At 44.7% G+C, this 25676-nt stretch overlaps 1 protein-coding gene across 1 annotated transcript in view; it reads left to right on the top strand.

Annotated features, from left to right (window-relative positions):
• PTPN21 (protein tyrosine phosphatase non-receptor type 21) overlaps nt 1-25401 on the top strand; it is a 62432-nt gene extending 37031 nt beyond the window's left edge. Inside the window, exons 8-19 of the mRNA XM_069736442.1 lie at nt 3366-3454; nt 4050-4137; nt 6520-6596; nt 13553-13607; nt 16007-16088; nt 16480-17942; nt 18436-18576; nt 19154-19375; nt 19469-19597; nt 21450-21684; nt 22114-22274; nt 22909-25401. Coding sequence (XP_069592543.1) covers nt 3366-3454; nt 4050-4137; nt 6520-6596; nt 13553-13607; nt 16007-16088; nt 16480-17942; nt 18436-18576; nt 19154-19375; nt 19469-19597; nt 21450-21684; nt 22114-22274; nt 22909-23037 — 2871 coding nt within the window. The 3' untranslated portion in view covers nt 23038-25401. The remainder of the gene's footprint in view (nt 1-3365; nt 3455-4049; nt 4138-6519; nt 6597-13552; nt 13608-16006; nt 16089-16479; nt 17943-18435; nt 18577-19153; nt 19376-19468; nt 19598-21449; nt 21685-22113; nt 22275-22908) is intronic.
• The last annotated feature ends 275 nt before the right edge of the window (nt 25402-25676 follow it).

Genomic DNA, 25676 nt, shown 5'->3' with positions numbered 1-25676 from the left:
CCAATCTTGTATTCAAAAATTCAAATGGTGCTCCCTCACTTCCGAACCCCGACGTGTGCCCAAACAGTGGTTTACCCCCACATATGGGGTACCAGCATACTCAGGACAAACTGCGCAACAATTACTGGGGTCCAATTTCTCCTGTTACCCTTGAGAAAATAAAAAATTGCTTGCTAAAACATCATTTTTGAGGAAAGAAAAATGATTTTTTATTTTCACGGCTCTGCGTTGTAAACGTCTGTGAAGCACTTGGGGGTTCAAAGTGCTCACCACATATCTAGATAAGTTCCTTGGGGGGTCTAGTTTCCAAAATGGGGTCACTTGTGGGGGGTTTCTACTGTTTAGGCACACCAGGGGCTCTGCAAACGCAACGTGACGCCCGCAGACCATTCCATCAAAGTCTGCATTTCAAAAGTCACTACTTCCCTTCTGAGCCCCCACGTGTGCCCAAACAGTGGTTTACCCCCACACATGGGGTATCAGCGTACTCAGGAGAAACTGGACAACAACTTTTGTGGTCCAATTTCTCCTGTAACCCTTGGGAAAATAAAAAATTCTGGGCTAAAAAATTATTTTTGAGGAAAGAAAACGTATTTATTATTTTCACTGCTCTGTGTTATGAACTTCTGTGAAGCACTTGGGGGTTCAAAGTGCTCACCTCACATCTAGATAAGTTCCTTTCGGGGTCTAGTTTCCAAAATGGGGTCACTTGTGGGGGGTTTCTACTGTTTAGCCACATCAGGGGCTCTGCAAACGCAACGTGACGCCCACAGAGCATTCCATCAAAGTCTGCATTTCAAAACGTCACTACTTCACTTCCGAGCCCCAGCATGTGCCTAAACAGTGGTTTACCCCCACATATGGGGTATCAGCGTACTCAGGAGAAACTGGACAACAACTTTTGGGGTCAAATTTCTCCTGTTACCCTTGGGAAAATAAAAAATTGCGGGCTAAAATTCATTTTTGAGAAAATAATTTTTTTTTTTTATTTTCATGGCTCTGCGTTATAAACTTCTGTGAAGCACTTGAGGGTTCAAAGTGCTCACTACACATCTAGATTAGTTCCTTTGGGGGTCTAGTTTCCAAAATGGGGTAATTTGTGGGGGATCTCCAATGTTTAGGCACACAGGGGCTCTCCAAACGCGACATGGTGTCCGCTAATGATTGGAGATAATTTTCCATTTAAAAAGCCAAATGGCGTGCCTTCCCTTCTGAGCCCTGCCGTGCGCCCAAACAGTGGTTTACCCCCACATATGGGGTATCTGCATACTCAGGACAAACTGGACAACAACATTTGTTGTCCAATTTCTCCTATTACCATTGGCAAAATAGGAAATTCCAGGCTAAAAAATCATTTTTGAGAAAAGAAAAATTATTTTTTATTTTCATGGCTCTGCATTATAAACTTCTGTGAAGCACCTGGGGGTTTAAAGTGTTCAGTATGCATCTAGATAAGTTCCTTGGGGGGTCTAGTTTCCAAAATGGGGTCACTTGTGGGGGAGCTCCATTGCATAGGCACACAGGGGCTCTCCAAATGCGACATGGTGTCCGCTAACAATTGGAGCTAATTTTCCATTCAAAAAGTTAAAAGGCGCGCCTTCCCTTCCGAGCCCTGCCGTGTGCCCAAACAATGGTTTACCCCCACATATGAGGTATCGGCGTACTCGGGAGAAATTGCTCAACAAATTTTAGGATCCATTTTATCCTATTGCCCATGTGAAAATGAAAAAATTGAGGCGAAAATAAATTTTTTGTGAAAAAAAAAGTACTTTTTCATTTTTACGGATCAATTTGTGAAGCACCTGAGGGTTTAAAGTGCTCACTAGGCATCTAGATAAGTTCCTTGGGGGGTCCAGTTTCCAAAATGGGGTCACTTGTGGGGGAGCTCCAATGTTTAAGCACACAGGGTCTCTCCAAACGCGACATGGTGTCCGCTAACGATGGAGATAATTTTTCATTCAAAAAGTCAAATGGCGCTCCTTCCCTTCCGAGCCTTACCATGTGCCCAAACAGTGGTTTACCCCCACATGTGAAGTATCGGTGTACTCAGGAGAAATTGCCAAACAAATTTTAGGATCCATTTTATCCTGTTGTCCATGTGAAAATGAAAAAATTGAGGCTAAAAGAATTTTTTTGTGAAAAAAAAGTACTTTTTCATTTTTACGGATCAATTTGTGAAGCACCTGGGGGTTTAAAGGGCTCACTATGCATCTAGATAAGTTCCTTGGGGCGTCTAGTTTCCAAAATGGGGTCACTTGTGGGGGAGCTCCAATTTTTAGGCACACGGGGGCTCTCCAAATGTGACATGGTGTCCGCTAAAGAGTGCAGCCAATTTTTCATTCAAAAAGTCAAATGGCGCTCCTTCCCTTCCAAGCCCTGCCGTGCGCCCAAACAGTGGTTTACCCCCACATATGAGGTATCAGCGTACTCAGGACAAATTGGACAACAACTTACGTGGTTCAGTTTCTCCTTTTACCATTGGGAAAATAAAAAAATTGTTGCTGAAAAATCATTTTTGTGACTAAAAAGTTAAATGTTCATTTTTTCCTTCCATGTTGCTTCTGCTGCTGTGAAGCACCTGAAGGGTTAATAAACTTCTTCAATGTGGTTTTGTGCACCTTGAGGGGTGCAGTTTTTAGAATGGTGTCACTTTTGGGTATTTTCAGCCATATAGACCCCTCAAACTGACTTCAAATGTGAGGTGGTCCCTAAAAAAAATGGTTTTGTAAATTTCGTTGTAAAAATGAGAAATCGCTGGTCAAATTTTAACCCTTATAACTTCCTAGCAAAAAAAAATTTTGTTTCCAAAATTGTGCTGATGTAAAGTAGACGTGTGGGAAATGTTATTTATTAACTATTTTGTGTCACATAACTCTCTGGTTTAACAGAATAAAAATTCAAAATGTGAAAATTGCGAAATTTTCAAAATTTTCGCCAAATTTCCGTTTTTATCACAAATAAACTCAGAATTTATTGACCTAAATTTACCCCTAACATGAAGCCCAATATGTCACGAAAAAACAATCTCAGAACCGCTAGGATCCATTGAAGCGTTCCTGAGTTATTACCTCATGAAGGGACACTGGTCAGAATTGCAAAAAACGGCAAGGTCTTTAAGGTCAAAATAGGCTGGGTCATGAAGGGGTTAAAATAAAGCTGCGCCACCTGCTGGATGATTCCAGATCTCACCCAATCTGTAGTGGGATCAATAATTGTCCAAATTGCCCTTTTATATTTTTGCTTTGGATAATTCGCGGGTCCGTACAGGTTTTTGGGATGCACTTCAACACTATATGCTGGCTGATAACAGCAAATAATAGCTGATATGTGTTAGAAACTCCTGAAGATCATCTTTTTATTCCCAGGACAGCCAAGGTGCCGATCTCTCTATAGGGGCATGCCTGAATGGAATCTTTGTTAGGCACAAAAATGGCCGATCACCCGTTATTTTCCGGTAAGGATGTACTTATTTTTAAAGTATTAGTACTTAAAGGGCAGGTGTCCAGTCTTCTGTAATGCAAGCTTTAATGGTTAGAAGTTCTAAAGCTGTGCAATAGGTTTTGTGTGCTCATTCAACGCTTCCAAATCTCTGAACTAGTCCTGCTCTCACTGCTGAGGGTTTGTTATAATGTATCAGTAGAGCAATGATGTTTGCACTGATGCATTGTTACTAGTCTGCAAATGTTTACATGAACCCAAATAACCTTTACATGACATCGCATACAGCTCTGCTGTTGACATTCTGCCATAAACGTGGTGACTGCACATCTGGGGGTCTTTTGCCCTTTGTACCCAGATGCTAACCCCATACAGACCATGAACAGGGGTAGGAGAGATGTATAGAGAATAAAGTCAGCTGGAATTGTGGATGCAGCTGTTGATGTGACTGTAGCACAAAAGACAATGTATCTCAGAATGTGTACAGTGAGCTCTACAAAAAAACAGAATATGATATAGATTGTATCCATACAGCGGCGTTACATTGTATCCTCCTCCCCAGTTCAGGAGCTGCATTCAAATCACTGATGTTGGATTCTTCTTTCCTGTAGGTGGTTGGACATCACTAACATGTCCCACAACAAATCCTTCTTCACTCTGGAACTGGCCAGTAAAGAGGAGACAATCCAGTTCCAGACTGTGAGTATATAAAGAGGGGCGGTGATAGAGGAGAAAAGGGGGCTTTGTACCAGCAGAATAGTGAGTGCAGCTCTGGGGTATAATACAGGATGTAACCCAGGATCAGTAATGTAATGTATGTACACAGTGACTGCACCAGCAGAATAGTGAGTGCAGCTCTGGAGTATAATACAGGATGTAACTCAGGATCAGTAATGTAATGTATGTACACAGTGACTGCACCAGCAGAATAGTGAGTGCAGCTCTGGGGTATAATACAGGATGTAACCCAGGATCAGTAATGTAATGTATGTACACAGTGACTGCACCAGCAGAATATTGAGTGCAGCTCTGGAGTATAATACAGGATGTAACTCCGGGTCAGTAATGTATGTACACAGTGACTGCACCAGCAGAATAGTGAGTGCAGCTCTGGGGTATAATACAGGATGTAACTCCGGGTCAGTAATGTATGTACACAGTGACTGCACCAGCAGAATAGTGTGTGCAGCTCTGGAGTATAATACAGGATGTAACTCAGGATTATAGATTATTCGGCAAGCTATAGCGCTTGCAGAATAAGCTGCAGTGGAAACCCAGCATCCTGGATCGCACTGGCCAATCAGCTGATCGACGCCACAGATGCTTGTGTCATGGCTGTGTGACAGTCACAACACATGCATGGAGAGCCCAACAAACAGGCTATCCATGCATGTGTCATGACTGTGGCACGGCCGCGACACATGCAGCTGGAGCACCGATCAAGCTGATCGGCCGGCGCAAAGTCACTCAACTCTACTCAGGATCAGTACAGGATGAGTAATGTAATGTATGTACACAGTGACTGCACCAGCAGAATAGTGAGTGCAGCTATGGGGTATAATACAGGATGTAACTCAGGATCAGTAATGTATGTACACAGTGTATGCACCAGCAGAATAGTGAGTGCAGCTCTGGAGTATAATACAGGATGTAACTCAGGATCAGTAATGTAATGTATGTACACAGTGACTGCACCAGCAGAATAGTGAGTGCAGCTATGGGGTATAATACAGGATGTAACTCAGGATCAGTAATGTAATGTATGTACACAGTGAATGCACCAGCAGAATAGTGTGTGCAGCTCTGGAGTATAATACAGGATGTAACTCAGGATTATAGATTATTCGGCAAGCTATAGCGCTTGCAGAATAAGCTGCAGTGGAAACCCAGCATCCTGGATCGCACTGGCCAATCAGCTGATCGACGCCACAGATGCTTGTGTCATGGCTGTGTGACAGTCACAACACATGCATGGAGAGCCCAACAAACAGGCTATCCATGCATGTGTCATGACTGTGACACGGCCGCGACACATGCAGCTGGAGCACCGATCAAGCTGATCGGCCGGCGCAAAGTCACTCAACTCTACTCAGGATCAGTACAGGATGAGTAATGTAATGTATGTACACAGTGACTGCACCAGCAGAATAGTGAGTGCAGCTATGGGGTATAATACAGGATGTAACTCAGGATGAGTAATGTAATGTATGTACACAGTGACTGCACCAGCAGAATAGTGAGTGCAGCTATGGGGTATAATACAGGATGTAACTCAGGATGAGTAATGTAATGTATGTACACAGTGACTGCACCAGCAGAATAGTGAGTGCAGCTATGGGGTATAATACAGGATGTAACTCAGCATCAGTAATGTATGTACACAGTGTATGCACCAGCAGAATAGTGAGTGCAGCTCTGGAGTATAATACAGGATGTAACTCAGGATCAGTAATATAATGTATGTACACAGTGAATGCACCAGCAGAATAGCGAGTGTTGCTCTGGAGTATAATACAGGATGTAACTCAGGATCAGTAATGTATGTACACAGTGACTGCACCAGCAGAATATCGAGTGTTGCTCTGGAGTATAATACAGGATGTAACTCAGGATCAGTAATGTATGTACACAGTGAATGCACCAGCAGAATAGCGAGTGTTGCTCTGGAGTATAATACAGGATGTAACTCAGGATCAGTAATGTATGTACACAGTGACTGCACCAGCAGAATATCGAGTGTTGCTCTGGAGTATAATACAGGATGTAACTCAGGATCAGTAATGTATGTACACAGTGAATGCACCAGCAGAATGCTGAGTGCAGCTCTGGAGTATAATGCAGGATGTTACACAGGATCAGTAATTTATCTATGTACACACTCACTGCACCAGCAGAATAGTGAGTTCAGCTCTGGAGTATAATACAGGATGTAATGTATGTACACAGTGACTGCACCAATAGAATGGTGAGTACAGTTCTGTGGTACAATACAGGACATAATGTGGGGGTCTTTGGCTGCAACTCGGGGTTGAGTCATCTGTGTTTCGCTTTCCAATAACCTTTCCTGTTTTGTTCTGTTAGGATGACATGGAAACTGCTAAGTACGTGTGGAGGATGTGCGTGGCCAGGCACAAATTCTACAGAATGAACTGCAACCTGTAAGTTGATAAATGACCCAGTTATACAGTGGGTACGGAAAGTATTCAGACCCCTTTAAATTTTTAACTCTTTGTTTCATTGCAGCCATTTGGTAAATTCAAAAAAGTTTTTTTTTCTCATTAATGTACACTCTGCACCCCATCTTCACTGAAAAAAGAACAGAAATGTAGAAATTTTTGCAAATTTAATAAAAAAGAAAAACTGAAATATCACATGGTCATAAGTATTCAGACTCTTTGATCAGACACTCATATGTAAGTCACATGCTGTCCTTTTCCTTGTGATCCTCCAGCTGTGCTTAATTAAACTGATAGGACTTGATTTGGACCTCACAGCTCACAGTGCACGTCAGACCAAATGAGAATCATGAGGTCAAAGGAACAGGCCAAGGAGCTCAGACACAGAATTGTGGCAAGGCACAGATCTGGACAAGGTTACAACAGAATTTCTGCAGTACTCAAGGCTCCTAAGAGCACAATGGCCTCCATAATCCTTAAATGGAAGAAGTTTGGGACCACCAGAAGTCTTCCTAGGCCTGGCCGTCCAGCCAAACAGAGCAATCGTGGGAAAAGAGCCTTGGTGAGAGAGGTGAAGAAGAATACCAAGATCAGGGGTGTCAAACTGCATTCCTCGAGGGCTGCAAACAGGTCATGTTTTCAGGATTTCCTTGTACTGCACAGGTGATAATTTAATAACCTACACAAATAATGAGTTGGTGATTAAATTATCACCTGTGCAGTACAAGGAAATCCTGAAAACATGACCTGTTTGCAGCCCTCGAGGAATGCAGTTTGACACCCCTGCCCAAGATCACTGTGGCTGAGCTCCAGAGATGCAGTGGGGAGATGGGAACAAGTTCCACAAAGTCACCTATCACTGCAGCCGTCCACCAGTCGGGCCTTTATGGCAGAGTGGCCTGACGGAAGCCTCTCCTCAGTGCAAGACATATGAAGTCCTGCATAGAGTTTGCTAAAAAACGCTTGAAGGACTCCCAGACTATGATAAATAAGATTCTCTGGTCCGATGAGACGAAGATAGACCTTTTTGGTGATAATTCTAAGCGGTATGTGTGGAGAAAACCAGGCACTGCTCATCACCTGCCCAATACAATCCCAACAGTGAAACGTGGTGGCAGCATTATGCTATGAGGGTGTTTTTCAGCTGCAGGGACAGGATGACTGGTTGTCATTGAAGGAAACATGAATGCGGCCAAGTACAGAGAAATCCTGGATGAAAACCTCTTCCAGAGTGCTCTGGACCTCAGACTTGGCCGAAGGTACACCTTCCAACAAGACAATGACCCTAAGCACACAGCTAAAATAGTAAAGGAGTGGCTTCAGAACAGCTCTGTGACCATTCTTGACTGGCCCAGCCAGAGTCCTGACCTAAACCCAATTTAGCATCTCTGGAGAGACCTGAAAATAGCTGTCCTCCAACGTTCACCATCCAATCTGACGGAACTGTCACGGATCGCTCTCCGTGCTGCTACCATTTTGTCACATGACCGCTCTCAGCACGTGACTTGGGGTTTTGCCTGCAATGGTTAATCTATCTCCCCACTCTCCATCCAGCATTCAACCTCTGTCCTATGCTGTAATGGGAGAATAAATCACACACCGACCCAGGCCACACACCCGCTCATACACGCTGCCACCACTCACCGAATACACGGGCGATGAGTCCCGGAAATATTACTAATACTGTCTACCATTCATAAAGCTCACAAACCTTAGGCTATGGATTCTTTAGAACATACAAGGTTCAACTGTTAACCCCTTCCCGACCTTTGACGCAGCGTATGCATCATGAAAACCTGTGCCAGTCTGACCCGTGGCTACGATCGCTCTGATTGGCTGTTGAAAGTGACGTTTCACTTTCAATCAGAGCAATAGTAATATTTCAGCAATGAAAATTGGTGAAATATAACAATCCAGCCATGGCCGACCGATGCTGCAATAGCATCAGCCATGGCTGGAGACCGCGATCTGCCCCCGCCACCGATCCGATCTCCTCCCCTCCGTCCTCCTGTCTGCTCCCCCGTACTCCTGTCCGCTCCCCCCGTGCTACGATCCACCCCCGCCGTGCTCCAATCCAAACCCCCCCCCCCCCCCCGTGCGCCGATCCCGCCCCCTCATACTTACCGAGCCTCCCGGTGTCTGTCCGTCTTCTCCATGGGTGCCGCCATCTTCCAGGTAGATTCGTTCTAGGTACATTTTGATCACTGTGATAAAACCTATCACCGTGATCAAAATAAAAAAAATAGTAAATGAACCCCCCCCCTTTATCACCCCCATAGGTAGGGACAATAATAAAATAAAGAAAATATTTCTTTCTTTATTTATTTTTTCGGCTAGGGTTAGGGCTAGAATTAGGGTTAGAACTAGGGTTAGAATTAGGCTATGTGCACACAGTGCAGATTTGGCTGCGGATCCGCAGCGGATTGGCCGCTGCGGATTCGTAGCAGTTTTCCATCAGGTTTACAGTACCATGTAAACCTATGGAAAACCAAATCCGCTGTGCCCATGGTGCGGAAAATACCGCATGGAAACGCTGTGTTGTATTTTCGCAGCATGTCAATTCTTTGTGCGGATTCCTCAGTGTTTTACACCTGTTCCTCAATAGGAATCCGCAGGTGAAATCCGCACAAAAAACACTGGAAATCTGCGGTAAATCCGCAGGTAAAACGCAGTGCCTTTCACTTGCGGGTTTTTCAAAAATGCTGCGGAAAAATCTCACGCGAATCCGCAACGTGGGCACATAGGGTTAGGGTTGGAATTAGGGCTAGGTTTGGAAATAGGGTTAAGATTAGGCTTGTGGTTAGGGTTATGGTTAGGGGTGTGTTGGGGTTAGGGTTGTGGTTAGGGTTGGGATTAGGGTTAGGGGTGTGGGGGTTGTGGTTAGGGGTGTGTTGGGGTTAGGGTTGTGATTAGGGTTATGGCTAGAGTTGGGATTAGGGTTAGGGGTGTGTTGGGGTTAGTGTTGGAGTTGGAATTGAGGGGTTTCCAGTGTTTAGGCACATCAGGGGTCTCCAAACGCAACACGGCGCCACCATTGATTCCAGCCAATCTTGCGTTCAAAAAGTCAAATGGTGCTCCCTCCCTTCCGAGCCCTAACAGTGGTTTACCCCCACATAAGGGGTACCAGCACCAGCATACTCAGGACAAACTGGGCAACAATTATTGGGGTCCAATTTCTCCTGTTACCTTTGCGAAAATAGAAAAATGGCTTGCTAAAACATCATTTTTGAGGAAAGAAAAATGATTTTTTATTTTCACGGCTCTGCGTTGTAAACTTCTGTGAAGCACTTGGGGGTTCAAAGTGCTCACCAAATTTCTAGTTAAGTTCCTTGGGGGGTCTAGTTTCCAAAATGGTGTCACTTGATGGGGATTTCTACTGTTTAGGCACATCAGGGGCTCTGCAAACGCAACGTGACGCCCGCAGACCATTCCATCAGAGTCTGCATTTCAAAAGTCACTACTTCCCTTCTGAGACCCGACGTGTGCCCAAACAGTGGTTTACCCCCACATATGGGGTATCAGCGTACTCTTGTGAAAATAAAAACTTGTGGGCTAAAAAATAATTTTTGAGGAAAGAAAAATGATTTTTTATTTTCACAGCTCTGCGTTACAAATTTCTGTGAAGCACTTGGGGGTTTAAAGTGGTCACCACACATCTAGATTAGTTCCATGGGAGGTCTAGTTTCCAAAATAGGGTCACATGTGGGGGAGCTCCAATGTTTAGGCACACAGGGGCTCTCCAAACGCGACATGGTGTCCGCTAATCATTGGAGCTAATTTTTCATTGAAAAAGTCAAATGGCGCTCCTTCCCTTCCGAGCCCTGCCATGTGCCCAAACAGTGGTTTACCCCCACAAGTGAGGTATCAGTGTACTCAGGAGAAATTGCCCAATAGATTTTAGGATCCATTTTATCCTGTTGCCCATGTGGAAATGAACAAATTGAGCCTAAAATAAATTTTTTGTGAAAAAGTACTTTTTCATTTTTACGGATCAATTTGTGAAGCACCTGGGGGTTCAAAGTGTTCACTATGCATCTAGATAAGCTCCTTGGGGGGGTCTAGTTTCCAAAATGGGGTCACTTGTGGGGGAGCTCCAATGTTTAGGCACATAGGGGCTCTCCAAGCGCGATATGGTGTCCGCTAACGATTGGAGCTAATTTTTCATTCAAAAGTCAAATGGCGCTCCTTCCCTTCCGAGCCCTGCCATGTGCCCAAACAGTGGTTTACCCCCACATGTGAGGTATCACTGTACTCAGGAGAAATTGCCCAATAAATTTTAGGATCTATCCTGTTGCCCATGTGGAAATGAACAAATTGAGGCTGAAAGAATTTTTTTGTGAAAAAAAAGTACTTTTTCATTTTTACGGATCAATTTGTGAAGCACTTGGGGGTTCAAAGTGCATACTATGCATCTAGATAAGCTCCTTGGGGTGTCTAGTTTCCAAAATGGGGTCACTTGTGGGGGAGCTCCAATGTTTAGGCACACAGGGGCTCTCCAAACGCGACATGGTGTCCGCTAAAGATTGGAGCCAATTTTTCATTGAAAAAGTCAAATGGCGCTCCTTCCCTTCCGAGCCCTGTCGTGCGCCCAAACAGTGGTTCCCCCCCACATATGGGGTATCGGCGTACTCAGGACAAATTGTACAATAACTTTTGAGGTCCAGTTTCTCTTTTTATTTTTTGGGAAAATAAAAAAATTGTTGCTAAAAGATCATTTTTGTGACTAAAAAGTTAAATGTTCATTTTTTCCTTCCATGTTGCTTCTGCTGCTGTGAAGCACCTGAAGGGTTAATAAACTTCTTGAATGTGGTTTTGAGTACCTTGAGGGGTGCAGTTTTTAGACTGGTGTCACTTTTGGGTATTTTCAGCCATATAGACCCCTCAAACTGACTTCAAATGTGAGGTGGTCCTTAAAAGAAATGGTTTTGTAAATTTCGTTGTAAAAATGAGAAATCGCTGGTCAAATTTTAACCCTTATAACTTCCTAGCAAAAGAAAATTTTGTTTCCAAAATTGTGCTGATGTAAAGTAGACATGTGGGTAATGTTATTTATTAACTATTTTGTGTCACATAACTCTCTTGTTTAACAGAAAAATTAAAAATTTGAAAATTGCGAAAATTTTAAAATTTTAGCCAAATTTCCATTTTTTTCACAAATAAACGCAAAAATTATCAACCTAAATTTACCACTAACATGAAGCCCAATAGGTCATGAAAAAACATTATCAGAACCGCTAGGATCCGTTGAAGTGTTTGAGTTATTACCTCATAAGGGTGCACTGGTCAGAATTGCAAAAAACGGCCAGGTCATTAAGGTCAAAATAGGCTGGGTCATGGAGGGGTTAAAGTTTTATGCTTTAATACAAAAAGGTTCAGTGATTACAGTAAAGAAAAAGGTATAAAAATATGGTAATAAAAAGACATACAACTATGCAAAACAGTATAAAATAAACAGGAGAAAACTTACAGAAATAGCTAACTTGTAGTCTGCTCCTGCTCCCTGAGTGGGGGGGTGAATATGGACTGGATCACATGAGCTTTTCAAGCTGCCCTCACATGTGAACAGGGTTAGCAAAACAGCCTTGCAGCGCTGGAGTCCTGGGTTCAAATTCCATTAAGGACAACATCTGCAAGGAGTTTGTATGTTCTCCCCGTGTTTGCGTGGGTTTCCTCCGGGTACTCCGGTTTCCTCCCACATTCCAAAAGACATACTGATAGGGAATTTAGATTGTGAGCCCCATTGGGGGCAGCGCTGATAATGTGTGCAAACTGTAAAGCGCTGCGAAATATGTTAGCGCTATATAAAAATGAAGATTATTATAAGACTAACAGGAGAGGATCTGCAAGGAAGAACGGCAGATGATCCCGAAATCCAGGTGTGGAAAACTTGTTGCATCATTCCCAAGAAGACTCATGGCTATACTAGCTCAAAAGGTGCTTCTACTCTATACTGAGCAAAGGGTCTGAATACTTATGACCATGTGATATTTCAGTTTTTCTTTTTTAATAGATTTTAAAAAATGACTACATTTTTGGGTTATTTTCAGTCAAGATGGGGTGCAGAGTGTACATTAATGAGAAAAAAATGAACTTTTTTGAATATACCAAATAGCTGCAATGAAACAAAGAGTGAAAAATGTAAAGGGGTCTGAATACTTTCCGTACCCACTGTAGAGAAGAGCTGAAGCTCAGAGAAATGCTACAAACAGATGTTCTCATTCACTGTCAACAAGTGGAGATCTTGATAGCAAATGAGATACCAAAATCAGACATCTGCGGCTTTCTTTGTGATAATTTTAAGGACTGTCCCTTTAAGATTTTTTTTTTTTAAAACCAAGACACTAAGTGTAACGTTGGGAAAACTTGGCGACAACCCTTATGACCATCATTATTAGGGGATAGTGAAGCCGTTGGGTCATGCTTTAGGCTGCAGCAGCACAGAATATTTCAACATTGTCCCTGTGCTTCCTCCTGACCTGTCCGTCTGTTTGTCCTCAGTGATTCCTCTGATCCTCCTACTGTGGACTCTGCTCCGAAATCTTCCGCTCTTCTTTCCTTCCAACGTTTTCCTATTCTGTTGCGCCCGTCACTTCCTAAAGGGTGAGATGTGAACGGCGGGGGCTGCATGCTCTGTACCCAGCGCTTACACACCGCATGTGAGAGCATGGCTGCCTTGTTGGGTGCAGCCGGCATAGGGTTTTCCATCTGGCCAGAGTCGCGCTCCATCGCAGTATGCTGGCACTTATAGTTCTACCACGCAGCAGGTAGAAGCTTAATCCAGCGTGTGTGTACTGTGCTGCCTCATGGTGTCCTGTTCTGAGGATGCACTGTTACTAGTATATTTGTTTTGCTGGCCTCCACTTTGCTGCTTGCTGTCAGTGAATATTTACATTTTTCATATACAACATGATTAATAATTAATATTTATTTTATTCCAGGCAAACTCAGGCGGTGAATCCGGTGCGGCGGCGATCATCAAGCCGAATGTCCCTGGTGAGAGCAGACGTGTATGAAAGACAGCAGAGTTACTGCCACTTATAGTTGTGCTCAAAAGTTTACATACCCCGGCAGAATATTTGCTTTCTTGGCTTTTTTTCAGAGAATATGAATTATAATTATATAATTATTATTACTTTTTCTTTACTCATGGTTAGTGGTTGGGTGAAGCCATTTATTGTCAAGCTACTGTGTTTTCTCTTTTTAAATCATAATGACAGCCCAAAACATCCAAATGACCTTGATCAAAAGTTCACATACCCCATTTCTTAATACCGTGTAACATCAATGACCACTTGAAGTCTTTTGTGGTAGTTGTGGATGAGTTTCTTTATTTTCGGGCAGCATGGTGGCTTAGTGGTTAGCACAGCAGCCTTGCAGCGCTGGAGTCCTGGGTTCAAACCCCACCAAGGACATCTGCAAAGAGTTTGTATGTTCTCTCCGTGTTTGCGTGGGTTTCCTCCGGGTACTTCGGTTTCCTCCCACATTCCAAAGACGTACTGATAGGGAATTTAGATTGCGAGCCCCATTGGGGACAGCGTTGTTAATGTGTGCAAACTGTAAAGCGCTGCGGAATATGTTAGCGCTATATAAAAATAAAGATTTTTTTTTTTTTTTCTCAGATGGTAAAGTTGCCCACTCTGCTTTGCAAGAAGCCTCCAGTTCTGTAAAATCCTGGGCTGTCTCGCATTAACTGCGCGCTTGAGATCTCCCCAGAGTGGCTCAATGATATTGAGATCAGGAGACTGAGATGGCCACTCCAGAACCTTCACTTTGTTCTGCTGTAGCAAATGACAGGTCGACTTGGCCTTGTGTTTTGGATCATTTTGATGTTGGAACATCCAAGTAAATCCCATACGCAGCTTCTGGGCTAATGAGAGCAAATTTGCCTCCAGTATTTGCTGATAACGTGCTGCATTCACCTTTCCCTCAACTTAGACCAAATTTCCTGTGTCTTTGTAGCCCACACATCCCCAAAACATCAGCGATCCACCTCCATGCTTTACAGTAGGAATGGTATTCTTTTCATCATAGGCCTTGTTGACCTTTCTCCAAAGGTTTATGGTTGTGCCCAAAAAGTTCAATTTTGGTCTCATCACTCCCAAATTACCTTGTTCCAGAAGTTTTGAGGCTTGTCTCTGTGCTGTTTTGCATATTGTAGGCGAGATACTTTGTGGCATTTGCGCAGTAATGTCTTTCTTCTGGCGACTCAACCATGCACCCCATTTTTCTTCCAGTGCCTCCTTATTGTGCACCTTGAAACAGCCACACCGCTAGTTTTCAGAGAGTCTTGTATTTCAGCTGATGTTATTTGTGGGTTTTTCTTTGCATCCTGAACAATTTTCCTGGCAGTTGAGTCAACATTTTTGTTGGTCTACCTGACCATAGTTTTGTTTTTACAGAGCCCCTGATTTTCCATTTGTTAATCACAGTTTGAACGTTGCTGACTGGCATTATCAATTCCTTGGATATCTTTTTGTATCCCTTTCCTGTTTTATACAGTTCAACTACCTTTTCCCATAGATCCGTTGACAATTCTTTTGCTTTCCCCATGACTCACAATCCAAAAACGTCAGTGGCTGGATGAAAGATGCAAGAGTCTGTCTGGATCCCAGAAACTCACTCAGCTTTTATGCACACACACTGATTAGATGAAAACAAGTCACAGGTGAGGATGTTGCCTTTAGTAGCCAGTCATACCTATTTGTGTCAACTTCTGTGCATGGTATCAGACCAAAATCACCATGGTATGTGAACTTTTGATCAGGGTCATTTGGATGTTTTGGGTTGTCATTATGATTTAAAAAGAGAAAACACAGTAGTTTGGCAATAAATGGCTTCACCCAACCACTAACCATGAGTGGAGAAAAAGGTTTGGTGTTATCATTCATATTCTCTGAAAAAAGGCCAAGAAAGCAAAAATTCTGTGGGTGTATGTAAACTTTTGAGCACAACTGTACGTTGTATCCTGGTATCTCACTATATAGTCACCACCAGGGGGCGGAGCTGACAACCTATCAGTGATGTCGCCACCAGGGGTTCGGGGCTGACAACCTCTCAGTGATGTCACCACCAGGGGGCAGGGCTGACAACCTCTCAGTGATGTCACCACCAGGGGGCAGGGCTGACAACCCCTCAGTGATGTCACCACCAGGGGTCCGGGGCTGACAACCTCTCAGTGACGTCACCACCAGGGGGCAGGGCTGACAACCTCTCAGTGATGTCACCACCAGGGGGCAGGGCTGACAACCTCTCAGTGATGTCGCCATCAGGGGGCAGGGCTGACAACCTCTCACATGTCCGGGCTGGTTGTCAACAGTGATAGGTGATGAGCTGATGTTGGGGTATTCGGCACATGATATTTGGTAACAGTTGGTATTATTTGTATCTTGCAGCCCAAGCACCAGCCATATATGATCCCCCCTCCTCAGCTGCATTACAATGGACACTACAGCGAGCCCTACACCTCCTCACAGGGTAACCGCCACTATTTGCTTTGACTGCGCTATTGTTTTTGTCATGAGAGCCTTTTCTAATCTTGTGGTGGCTGATAACAGATAGCAATAGCATGCAAGTAGGGTTGTAATCCATTACTGCACAGACATACATTGCTCGATTATATATAATTAGTAAGATACAATCAGGTGTCCATGTTTAGTCGCCCTCCTGATAACCTTTGCTGACCAATCCCCTGATACCATGGAGCAATAACTCGCCGTACAATCCATCCTCTCCATTTTATTAATTGGAGCTCATTTTCTGCAGATTTGTGAGTAGCTCATGGATGCATCGCCAGCCAGCTCCCACTAAAGCCTCCAGAAATATGTTGTGCTCAGTTTTAATCTTTTTTTTCCTTTGTTGGTTGCAGACAATCTTCCAGTCTTCGTCAGCAATCAGAACGGTTTTTACTATCACTCCCAGACGAGCCTTGATCGCAGCCCGCATGACTACAGTGGCAGAATCCGGAACGGCAGTGTGTACAGCGCCCACAGCACCAACTCTCTGAACACCCAGCAGCACTACATGCAGCCATCGCCCATGTCCTCCAATCCCAGCATCACAGGCAGCGACATCATGAGGCAGGAGTACATCCCGTCCCACCGGCACAGCGCCCTCATCCCACCCTCCTATCGCCCTACGCCGGATTACGAGACGGTCATGAGGCAGCTGAACCGCGGGATAATGCACACGGAGCGGCAGAGCCACTCAATGCGGAACCTCAACATCGGCAACTCTTACGCCTACAGCCGAGCGGACGCCCTGGTGTACAGCCAGCCGGAGATCCGTGAGCATGCACAGTTCGCTTCACCTCAGTCTCATCATTACCCGTTCAACCTAAACTATAGTTTCCACAGCCAGTCGCCCTACCCGTACCAGGCAGAACGCCGCCCAGTGGTGGGTGCAGTCAGCGTCCCAGAGCTGACTAACGTCCAGCTTCAGTCTCAGGACTACACACCCTCCAACATCATGAAGACCCAGGTGTATCGCCCTCCACCCCCCTATCCTTACCCGCGGCCAGCCAACAGCACCCCGGATCTGACCCGCCACCATACGAGCAGTAGTAACCCAGATCTGATCACCAGGCGCGTCCACCACTCTGTCCAGATGTTCCAGGAGGACAGTTTGCCCGTGGCTCATTCCCTTCAGGAAGTCAGCGAGCCACTGACCGCTGCCCGTCACGCGCAGCTACAGAAGAGGAACAGCATCGAAATAGCAGGGATTACCCACAGCTTTGAGGGGATGCGGGTGAAGGAGCGCGCCATGTCTTCCTCCGCGGCCAACGTGGCATCTCAACGGGTCATGCCAACCGACTCGCAGAGCAATGTTTACATTGAGCGCGCGAAGGAGGAGCAGGGCGGCGAGCACGAGAGGGGGCGATATGGCCACAAGAAGTCTCTGTCCGACGCCACCATGCTCATCCACAGCAGCGAGGATGATGAGGACAATGATGAAGATGGCAGCACCAACGTATCCCAGACGCCGATATACGACCGATCCCAACTGAGGCCAGTGATGGAGACCTGCACGGATGAGTCCGAGTCCAGCTACCCCTACAGCACCATGCCTGTCAATCATCTCCACATCTACGAGCACAGGATTCCCGAGGCGGAGAAGGAGCGCCGGGTGACCGCCATCAGCCCCATACAGTTTGGGGGAGAACATCTGACCGGCAGGAGGAACAACGGATCTATCCCACCCTCAGTATCGGAGTCGGACCTCACAGCTGTTACTGTCCGGTACCGAACCAAGAAGGAGCCTGTGAAGAAAAGACCCGTGTCCGACGTCCTGTCTGGAAAGAAGGATATTGTAGAGGGACTACCACCCTCAGGAGTGAGTACGAGCCACCTTCACCCCCCCCCCCCCCCCCCGCCATCATTTAGATACATAATCATATGGCGAGGTGCAAACCATCAGTGCAAACGTCTACTCCTGTCACATCCAAAGCTGCATGCTGGAGTTGCCTTGGATGCTTCAGCAATGTATGGTGAGAGATACATTGAGCATATTGTGAAAACTGCGTCCCCCACATTGCATCACAGTAGAGATGACAGTAGGTGAGATGTGAGAGCCGGACCCTGAGAATAAAGGACATTCCCAGAAAATCTCCCAGTAAACGTTGGTCATTTGTGCAACATTCTGGCAATAGCAAAGTAACAGGACTGAGGGTGCAGCTTTGGATGTGACTAGAGTGTGGCTACATGTATGACGTGGTGGGAGATCCATGGCTTACCTGTGCATAGCATCACCTGAGGTGGTTCGTTAAAGGGTGGGGGGTGTAATCTGAGCCTTCAATTTAATTTATGTTAATTTTTCTTACTTGCAGGGAATAAAGAAGGGAAATCGCACAGAAGCTAAAAAAATGGGGCCCCTGAAACTGGCAGCTTGGAATGGGTTAACCGCGCCCCGGATGCCCCTGCTGGACGACGAGCGGGAGGAGCCGGCCCGGGCGTCAAACGATGAGAGGGTAATTACCGTCAGTACGGGGCCAAAATGTGGAATTTGGGACGAGTGCCAGATTTCTGTATGCCGGATATCAGTGTCACTGTCTGAGTGCAGACCCCAATGCATGGACCAGCAGGCGGCTCCTGACAGCCTCCTATTTGAGGGTGAGGAGTGCGGGCCGGAAACAGGTGGCACACGTGGATGTCGCCTACATAGGATGTCGATCACCTTCTGCTCCTTTCTGGTAGACGTCATGTTTCATTCCTCACCATTTACAAGATCCTGATTTACTTTTGCAGATGTAAACTAATAAATGTCACATCAGAGGGTTTATTAGTTTTATTCACTGATCTAAAAGCCTTGAATCCTGAATGGTACAATGTATGAGTGCAGGCAAAATGTATCAAACTATCAGGATAGGAGACGTTTGTGTTGATCTGTTCTGCTCCCAGAAGATTGGCTGCAGGGATTAGACTGTAGCAAACCCTCAGCAGTAGTATATTTTTGGTTTGTACCAGGAGTTTGTGTTTACTGACAGCAAGCAGAGATAGTGTAAATGGCAAGTGATAGAATAGTGATTGATTCTCTCCTTCTCTCAGTGTAAACTCCTGGAGGAGCGGCTGGAGCAGGGGATGGTCTTCACCGAGTATGAGCAGACCCCAAAGAAGCGGCTGCCGGACACGGAGTGCACCATAGCACGACTCCCCGAAAATGCAGAGCGCAACCGCTTCCAGGACGTTCTGCCATATGACGACACCCGGGTGGAGCTGGTGCCAACGAAGGAGAACAACACGGGTTATATCAACGCCTCACACATAAAGGTATCGCCCGATTACCTGCTTCATTTATGGGAATCTCCACAATATCGACTGCTTGTCTGTCTGATCCGCCAGCTCTGGTGAACATTTCCACAGGTGGCGGTCGGCGGCGTGGAGTGGGATTATATCGCCACACAGGGTCCTCTGCAGAACACGTGCCAAGACTTCTGGCAGATGGTGTGGGAGCAGGGGGTCGCCATTATCGCAATGGTAACATTGGAGGAGGTGAGTCCTGGGAGGTCATGTGCCCCCCGCATTATAGCAGCGTAGATTAGATTTTAGGGGGTATCTATCCTCAAGCTTGCTGACTGTTTTTTATATATCAACTAACTGAATAGTGAGTGCAGCTCTGGAGTATACTACAGGATGTAACTCAGGATCAGTAATGTATTGTATGTACAAGTGACTGCACTAGAAGAATAGTGAGTGGAGCTCTGGAGTATAATACAGGATATAACTCAGGATCAGTAATGTAATGTATGTACACAGTGACTGCACCAGCAGAATAGTGAGTGCAGCTCTGGAGTATAATACAGGATGTAACTCAGGATCAGTAATGTAATGTATGTACACAGTGACTGCACCAGCAGAATAGTGAGTGCTGCCCTGGAGTATAATACAGGATGTAACTCAGGATCAGTAATGTAATGTATGTACACAGTGACTGCACCAGCAGAATAGTGAGTGCAGCTCTGGAGTATAATACAGGATGTAACTCAGGATCAGTAATGTAATGTATGTACACAGTGACTGCACCAGCAGAATAGTGAGTGCAGCCCTGGAGTATAATACAGGATGTAACTCAGGATCAGTACAGGATCAGTAATGTATGTACACAGTGACTGCACCAGCAGAATAGTGAGTGCAGCCATGGAGTATAATACAGGATGTAACTCAGGATCAGTACAGGATCAGTAATGTATGTACACAGTGACTGCACCAGCAGAATAGTGAGTGCAGCTCTGGATTATAATACAGGATGTAACTCAGGATCAGTAATGTAATGTATGTACACAGTGACTGTACCAGCAGAATAGTGAGTGCAGCTCTGGAGTATAATACAGGATGTAACTCAGGATCAGTAATGCAATGTATGTACACAGTGACTGCACCAGCAGAATAGTGAGTGCAGCCCTGGAGTATAATACAGGATGTAACTCAGGATCAGTACAGGATCAGTAATGTATGTACACAGTGACTGCACCAGCAGAATAGTGAGTGCAGCCCTGGAGTATAATACAGGATGCAACTCAGGATCAGTAATGTAATGTATGTACACAGTGACTGCACCAGCAGAATAGTGAATGCAGCTCTGGAGTATAAAACAGGATGTAACTCAGGATCAGTAATGTATGTACACAGTGACTGCACCAGCAGAATAGTGAGTGCAGCTCTGGAGTATAATACAGGATGTAACTCAGGATCAGTAATGTAATGTATGTACATAGTGATTGCACCAGCAGAATAGTGAGTGCAGCTCTGGGGTATAATACAGGATGTAACTCAGGATCAGTAATGTATGTACACAGTGACTCCACCAGCAGAATGGTGAGTGCAGCTCTAAAGTATAATACAGGATGTAACTCAGGATCAGTAATATAATGTATGTATACAGTGACTGCACCAGCAGAATAGCGAGCGCAGCTCTGGAGTATAATACAGGATGTAACTCGCGATCAGTAATATAATGTACGTACACAGTGACTGCACCAGCAGAATAGTGAGCGCAGCTCTGGAGTATAATACAGGATGTAACTCAGGATCTGTAATGTAATGTATGTACACAGTGACTGCACCAGCAGAATAGTGAGTACAGCTCTGGAGTATAAAACAGGATGTAACTCAGGATCTGTAATGTAATATTTGTACACATTGACTGCACCAGCAGAATAGTGAGCGGCAGCTCTGGAGTATAAGAGTAGTGAGGGTGTCCTTTCTTTAGTATTTCTTCTGTATCTGATGATGAATACTTGCTTTTGTTCGGTGTGTGTACTGCTTTGGAGGAGCAGCTTCTTTGTGGGTAGTTTTTGGGTCCCCATCAGTAGATATGTACTAACAGTGATACTTTCCCTTGGAGGAGGGCGGCAGAGAAAAGAGTTACCGCTATTGGCCACGACTGGGGTCTCGGCACAATACCGTCACCTATGGCAGGTTTAAGATCACCACGCGGTTCCGCACAGACTCCGGATGTTACGCCACCACAGGTCTCAAGATAAAACATCTTCTGACTGGTCAGGAGAGGACGGTGTGGCACCTGCAGTACACGGACTGGCCCGAACATGGACACCCTGAGGACTTGAAGGGATTTCTATGTAAGTTTAAAATCCCCATATAACACACGTATAATTACAGGGAATGTGTCATCTCTTCAATTTTATTTCAAACAATTGAAAAAATATTAATATTTTAATACTTTTGTCTCCTCTGCCCGGGGGCTGCCATATTAGTGGTATGTAAGAGTCATGCTCAGACATTTACCTATGAGCAAATAAAAATGGTTGCCCCCAGTGGCTGATGAAAAAATGAATACATTACTGCTTTAAACATGACAATTTTTATTGTTTTCAAAATAAATAATTTATTAATGCAAAACTCACAATTGTGACACATTCCCTTTAAATCGGGTCCTATACTCCATTCACACCCAAAGCTGCATTGACAGTTCTGCTTTGGCTGTGACTAGAGCATTACCTTCCCCCTTTACATGCTTTGTGTTATTACATGGCATTGCTGTTTTTCAGCCTATCTAGAAGAGATCCAGTCGGTCCGCCGACACACAAACAGCACAAGTGACCCCAATGGTCCGAACCCCCCTGTGCTCGTTCACTGCAGCGCGGGTGTTGGCCGGACGGGGGTGGTCATACTGTCTGAGATCATGATCGCCTGCCTGGAACACAATGAGGTGAGATTTGGTCACAATGACGATTCTATACAGGGCGTCTGTTTGTCCCTAGTTTTCGCTGTCAGTGAGTAGTAACATTGTTTCCAGTCAATATCTATTACAAACCTAACGTTCTCTTCATTTGCTCGGATTGTACAGTCCGGATAAGAGACGTTTTCCTTTTAGTGATACATTGTAGCAGTAGGAGGGAGATGTTATTTGTGGAGGATACATACTGTTTATGTAAAGCAAGACTATTCATGACAGCAAGCGGAGATCTGCAAAGAGTGAGAGAATGAAACAGAGGAGACATTTATTGGGATCTCACTATTTTATGCCGGTCTGAGTGCACGGATTTATTATTAGGCGCGCCTCCCTTACATTTGGCTCAGTGCTTGCTGAGATGCGGAGATTTGCATAATATCTTATTATATAGCTTTCTGGCAGAAATCTGTCCTTCTCTGTCTGGAGAAACGTGACTCCTCTCCACCCTGCACACTTGTAAACTAAAGTGCCGCAAGTTCTGGGAAAAGTGTAATAAGTTGCAAATTCTGCAGTTTTCTTTAATTTTAGCATTTTTTTACATCCTTTTTTGGCCTAAATTCTGAAACAATCTGCGACAATAACCCTTTCATGTCTGCTCCTCTCCTGCCAGATGCTGGACATCCCTCTGGTTTTGGACATGCTGCGGCACCAGCGGATGATGACGGTGCAGACTATCTCTCAGTACACATTTGTCTACAAGGTCCTGATCCAGTTCCTGAAGAACTCTCGCCTTATCTGACCGTAGCTAAGTTGCTGGACGATTTACTACGGGCCTGACGTGCGGTGAACCACTGAGACTGAGGAGTTCTGGGTGGTCCTGGGCTGCTATAACATGACCAACATCATCCAGTGCCAGAAAAAGCTTTTACCACTGGGGGACACCGCAGCTGGCAGTCACATGGCTGGTGTCAGAGGGTGGACTCCGCTCACGCAGCAGTATTATTACTCTACAGCTCTGATTTTACTGGCTGAAATCATATCTGATGTTTAATGCACTTTTTTATGGTATTTATGATTTTGCATCAATTTCCCCCCCCCCCCTCATTTTACTAACCCAGTCCCGAGAGTGAGGTTTGATCTCTCTGGGCAGATGGCGGCAGCCTGTGGGGCAGATGATGGCAGGCGTGGGTGCATTTCTGCTATAGGCCGCTGTTGCTCTGTGCCCCCTGGGCTTGTGCAGTGGACGCCAGCGCTTTACTTGCTTGGTGTTTTATGCTGTGACCTCGGCTTTCCCTGCAGGATTCGGTGCGGTGTTGACCTTCCCTTAATGGTGAAACGCACGAGCCTTTGCTTTTCTACATCCTGGTGACTTTGAAGTGATTTGTATATTTTTCAGCTCCTTTTTTCTGGAGTTTTCAGACAATTGTTTTATATTGTGATACAAATGTATATATTTTTTGTAATGGCGGCTTGTGCGAATGTTGTCTGATGTGGGCGCTGCTGGGTTTGTGAGGTGGTAGCCAAATTAAGATTTGAAATCGCCGTCATTTGTCTTCTTGAAGGTAACGGACGTAAAAAAAAAATGGATCAGCTTTGGATGTGAGTAGAGCAAAGTCCTGGAAACATTTTACTGGTTACATCTAATGTTAAGATGGTATTTTGTTGTCTTATTCCCCAGTCACAGCACAAGCTTCCTGTGCATCTCATAATCACTGCACAATAGTAATGGGTAAGCTGAACCGTGCTGCAGCTCTGGTTGTGACTAGAGTATAAGATGTGATATCACTTCAGAATCTACCGACCTCTGCACATCAGTGCATTGGATGTTGTATACAGTGATAATTGGATCTGGATATGTGTAGAAATGGCCGCCAGTTGTGGGTTCGGGTATGTGACACGGATGGGTTTCTAAGAAGTGTACGTTATTATAGGGGTGCATGGTGCAGAGCGAGCGGCCGCTTTATACAAAGTGGTTACAGTCAGCAAATAGATCAGTATTCTTACTAATTGTATGAAGCGTATGAAGGTGGAAGATATAAGTTGCTGGAAACTGTCAATAAGCAGGCTCTGTATCATCAGCTCAATAACAATCCACACTCGCTTACTGAAGATAAATGACATTAAATGAAAAAGAGCTTCTACAAGGAGATCATCAGTATGTTCAGTATGTAACAGTTGGTTATGCTTCATATTTTTCTACAATGGGCAGAAACAAAATGGGCAGAAACTGCCCAGAAACAAAGAACCAGCAGAATAATTGCTCCTGGTAACAGAACTTATGCCTATACTTAGTAACCTTAGTGCCAGAGGGTGTTTTGTGAATTACCATAGTTGATGATCTGATTAATTAATTGTCCTGACTTGTTATCACACTTCTACCCAGTCATGGAGTAATCAGCGGCAAGTGAGGCATCTATGGACATCACTTCTCAGAGTTAAACCAAGTGCAGGATGCAGATGTTCACCCTTGAGCACTCATAATACTAAGTGTAGACATATATAGGACAATAGATCCATAAATAGTGGCTGTCTCAACCAGACTAGTTCTGGGTGTCACATTTACTGACTGTTGAGAGGATAACAAAGCAACTGTCTGCAGATATTGCTCTGAGCGATGGTAAGGGGCTGCATGCCTGATGGTGTGGATTAAACTAAAATGTGTTTCATGGGTCAGAACCTGCTGGGAGTTCTAGTTCTGAGGGGCCTGAGACTTGTATATTAGTTGTCAGTATGTGGTAGGTTTCCTGTACACAGCGACAATGTAGAACAATGAACTGTCGCATCCAATCTAAGGTGCCTTAGATACAATGTATAAACCAGTTGTATCACCAGTCACAATATTTCTGCCAAATGTAACAAGATGTATCCGGATGACTTGTTTTTGGGGATCATTTTTTCCCCCCCCTATATTCTTGTATAACACTAAAGACAGAATAACTTTTATATTACAGCGCAGGTTCCTCCCCGCAGCCCCCTGGGGGTTGTGTAGGGGTGTCTTGTACAGTTCTGGGGGTTCATGTATGATCCTGTACAATCAGTGCGGCTCCATGTACAGACTGTATGAAAATTTTTGTTAAACCAAAAAATGTAATATATGTCAGACTTTATTTCGATGGCAAAAATATTTTATGCACAAATGAATATAGTTTATGTGAAGTGTTTATCTGAGGTATGGATTGTGTGCAGCTCAGTATGGAGATGTTACTCAGAGCAGAAAGGGGCGCGAATGGCTGCAATTTAGCTGGGGTTACTGATCCTTTTCATCTCAACGCTTTGACCCCTACTTTACACTGCAGCTTTGCTCCTTAAAGGGCAAGTGGCAATGTTGCAAGTTATCACCTAAAGGATAAGGATAACTGATAACCTTCTGACTACAACCACCCCAAGGACAGGGCTCTAAAATGTTTCTACAGAGGAGCATGCTGTTGCTTTGTCTCT

The sequence above is a fragment of the Ranitomeya imitator genome, chromosome 1 (assembly GCF_032444005.1).
Source record: "Ranitomeya imitator isolate aRanImi1 chromosome 1, aRanImi1.pri, whole genome shotgun sequence".
NCBI classification, from domain to species: domain Eukaryota; kingdom Metazoa; phylum Chordata; class Amphibia; order Anura; family Dendrobatidae; genus Ranitomeya; species Ranitomeya imitator.
The sequence above is the reverse complement of the archived record's forward strand: the minus strand, read 5'-3'. Positions and strand labels throughout refer to the sequence as shown.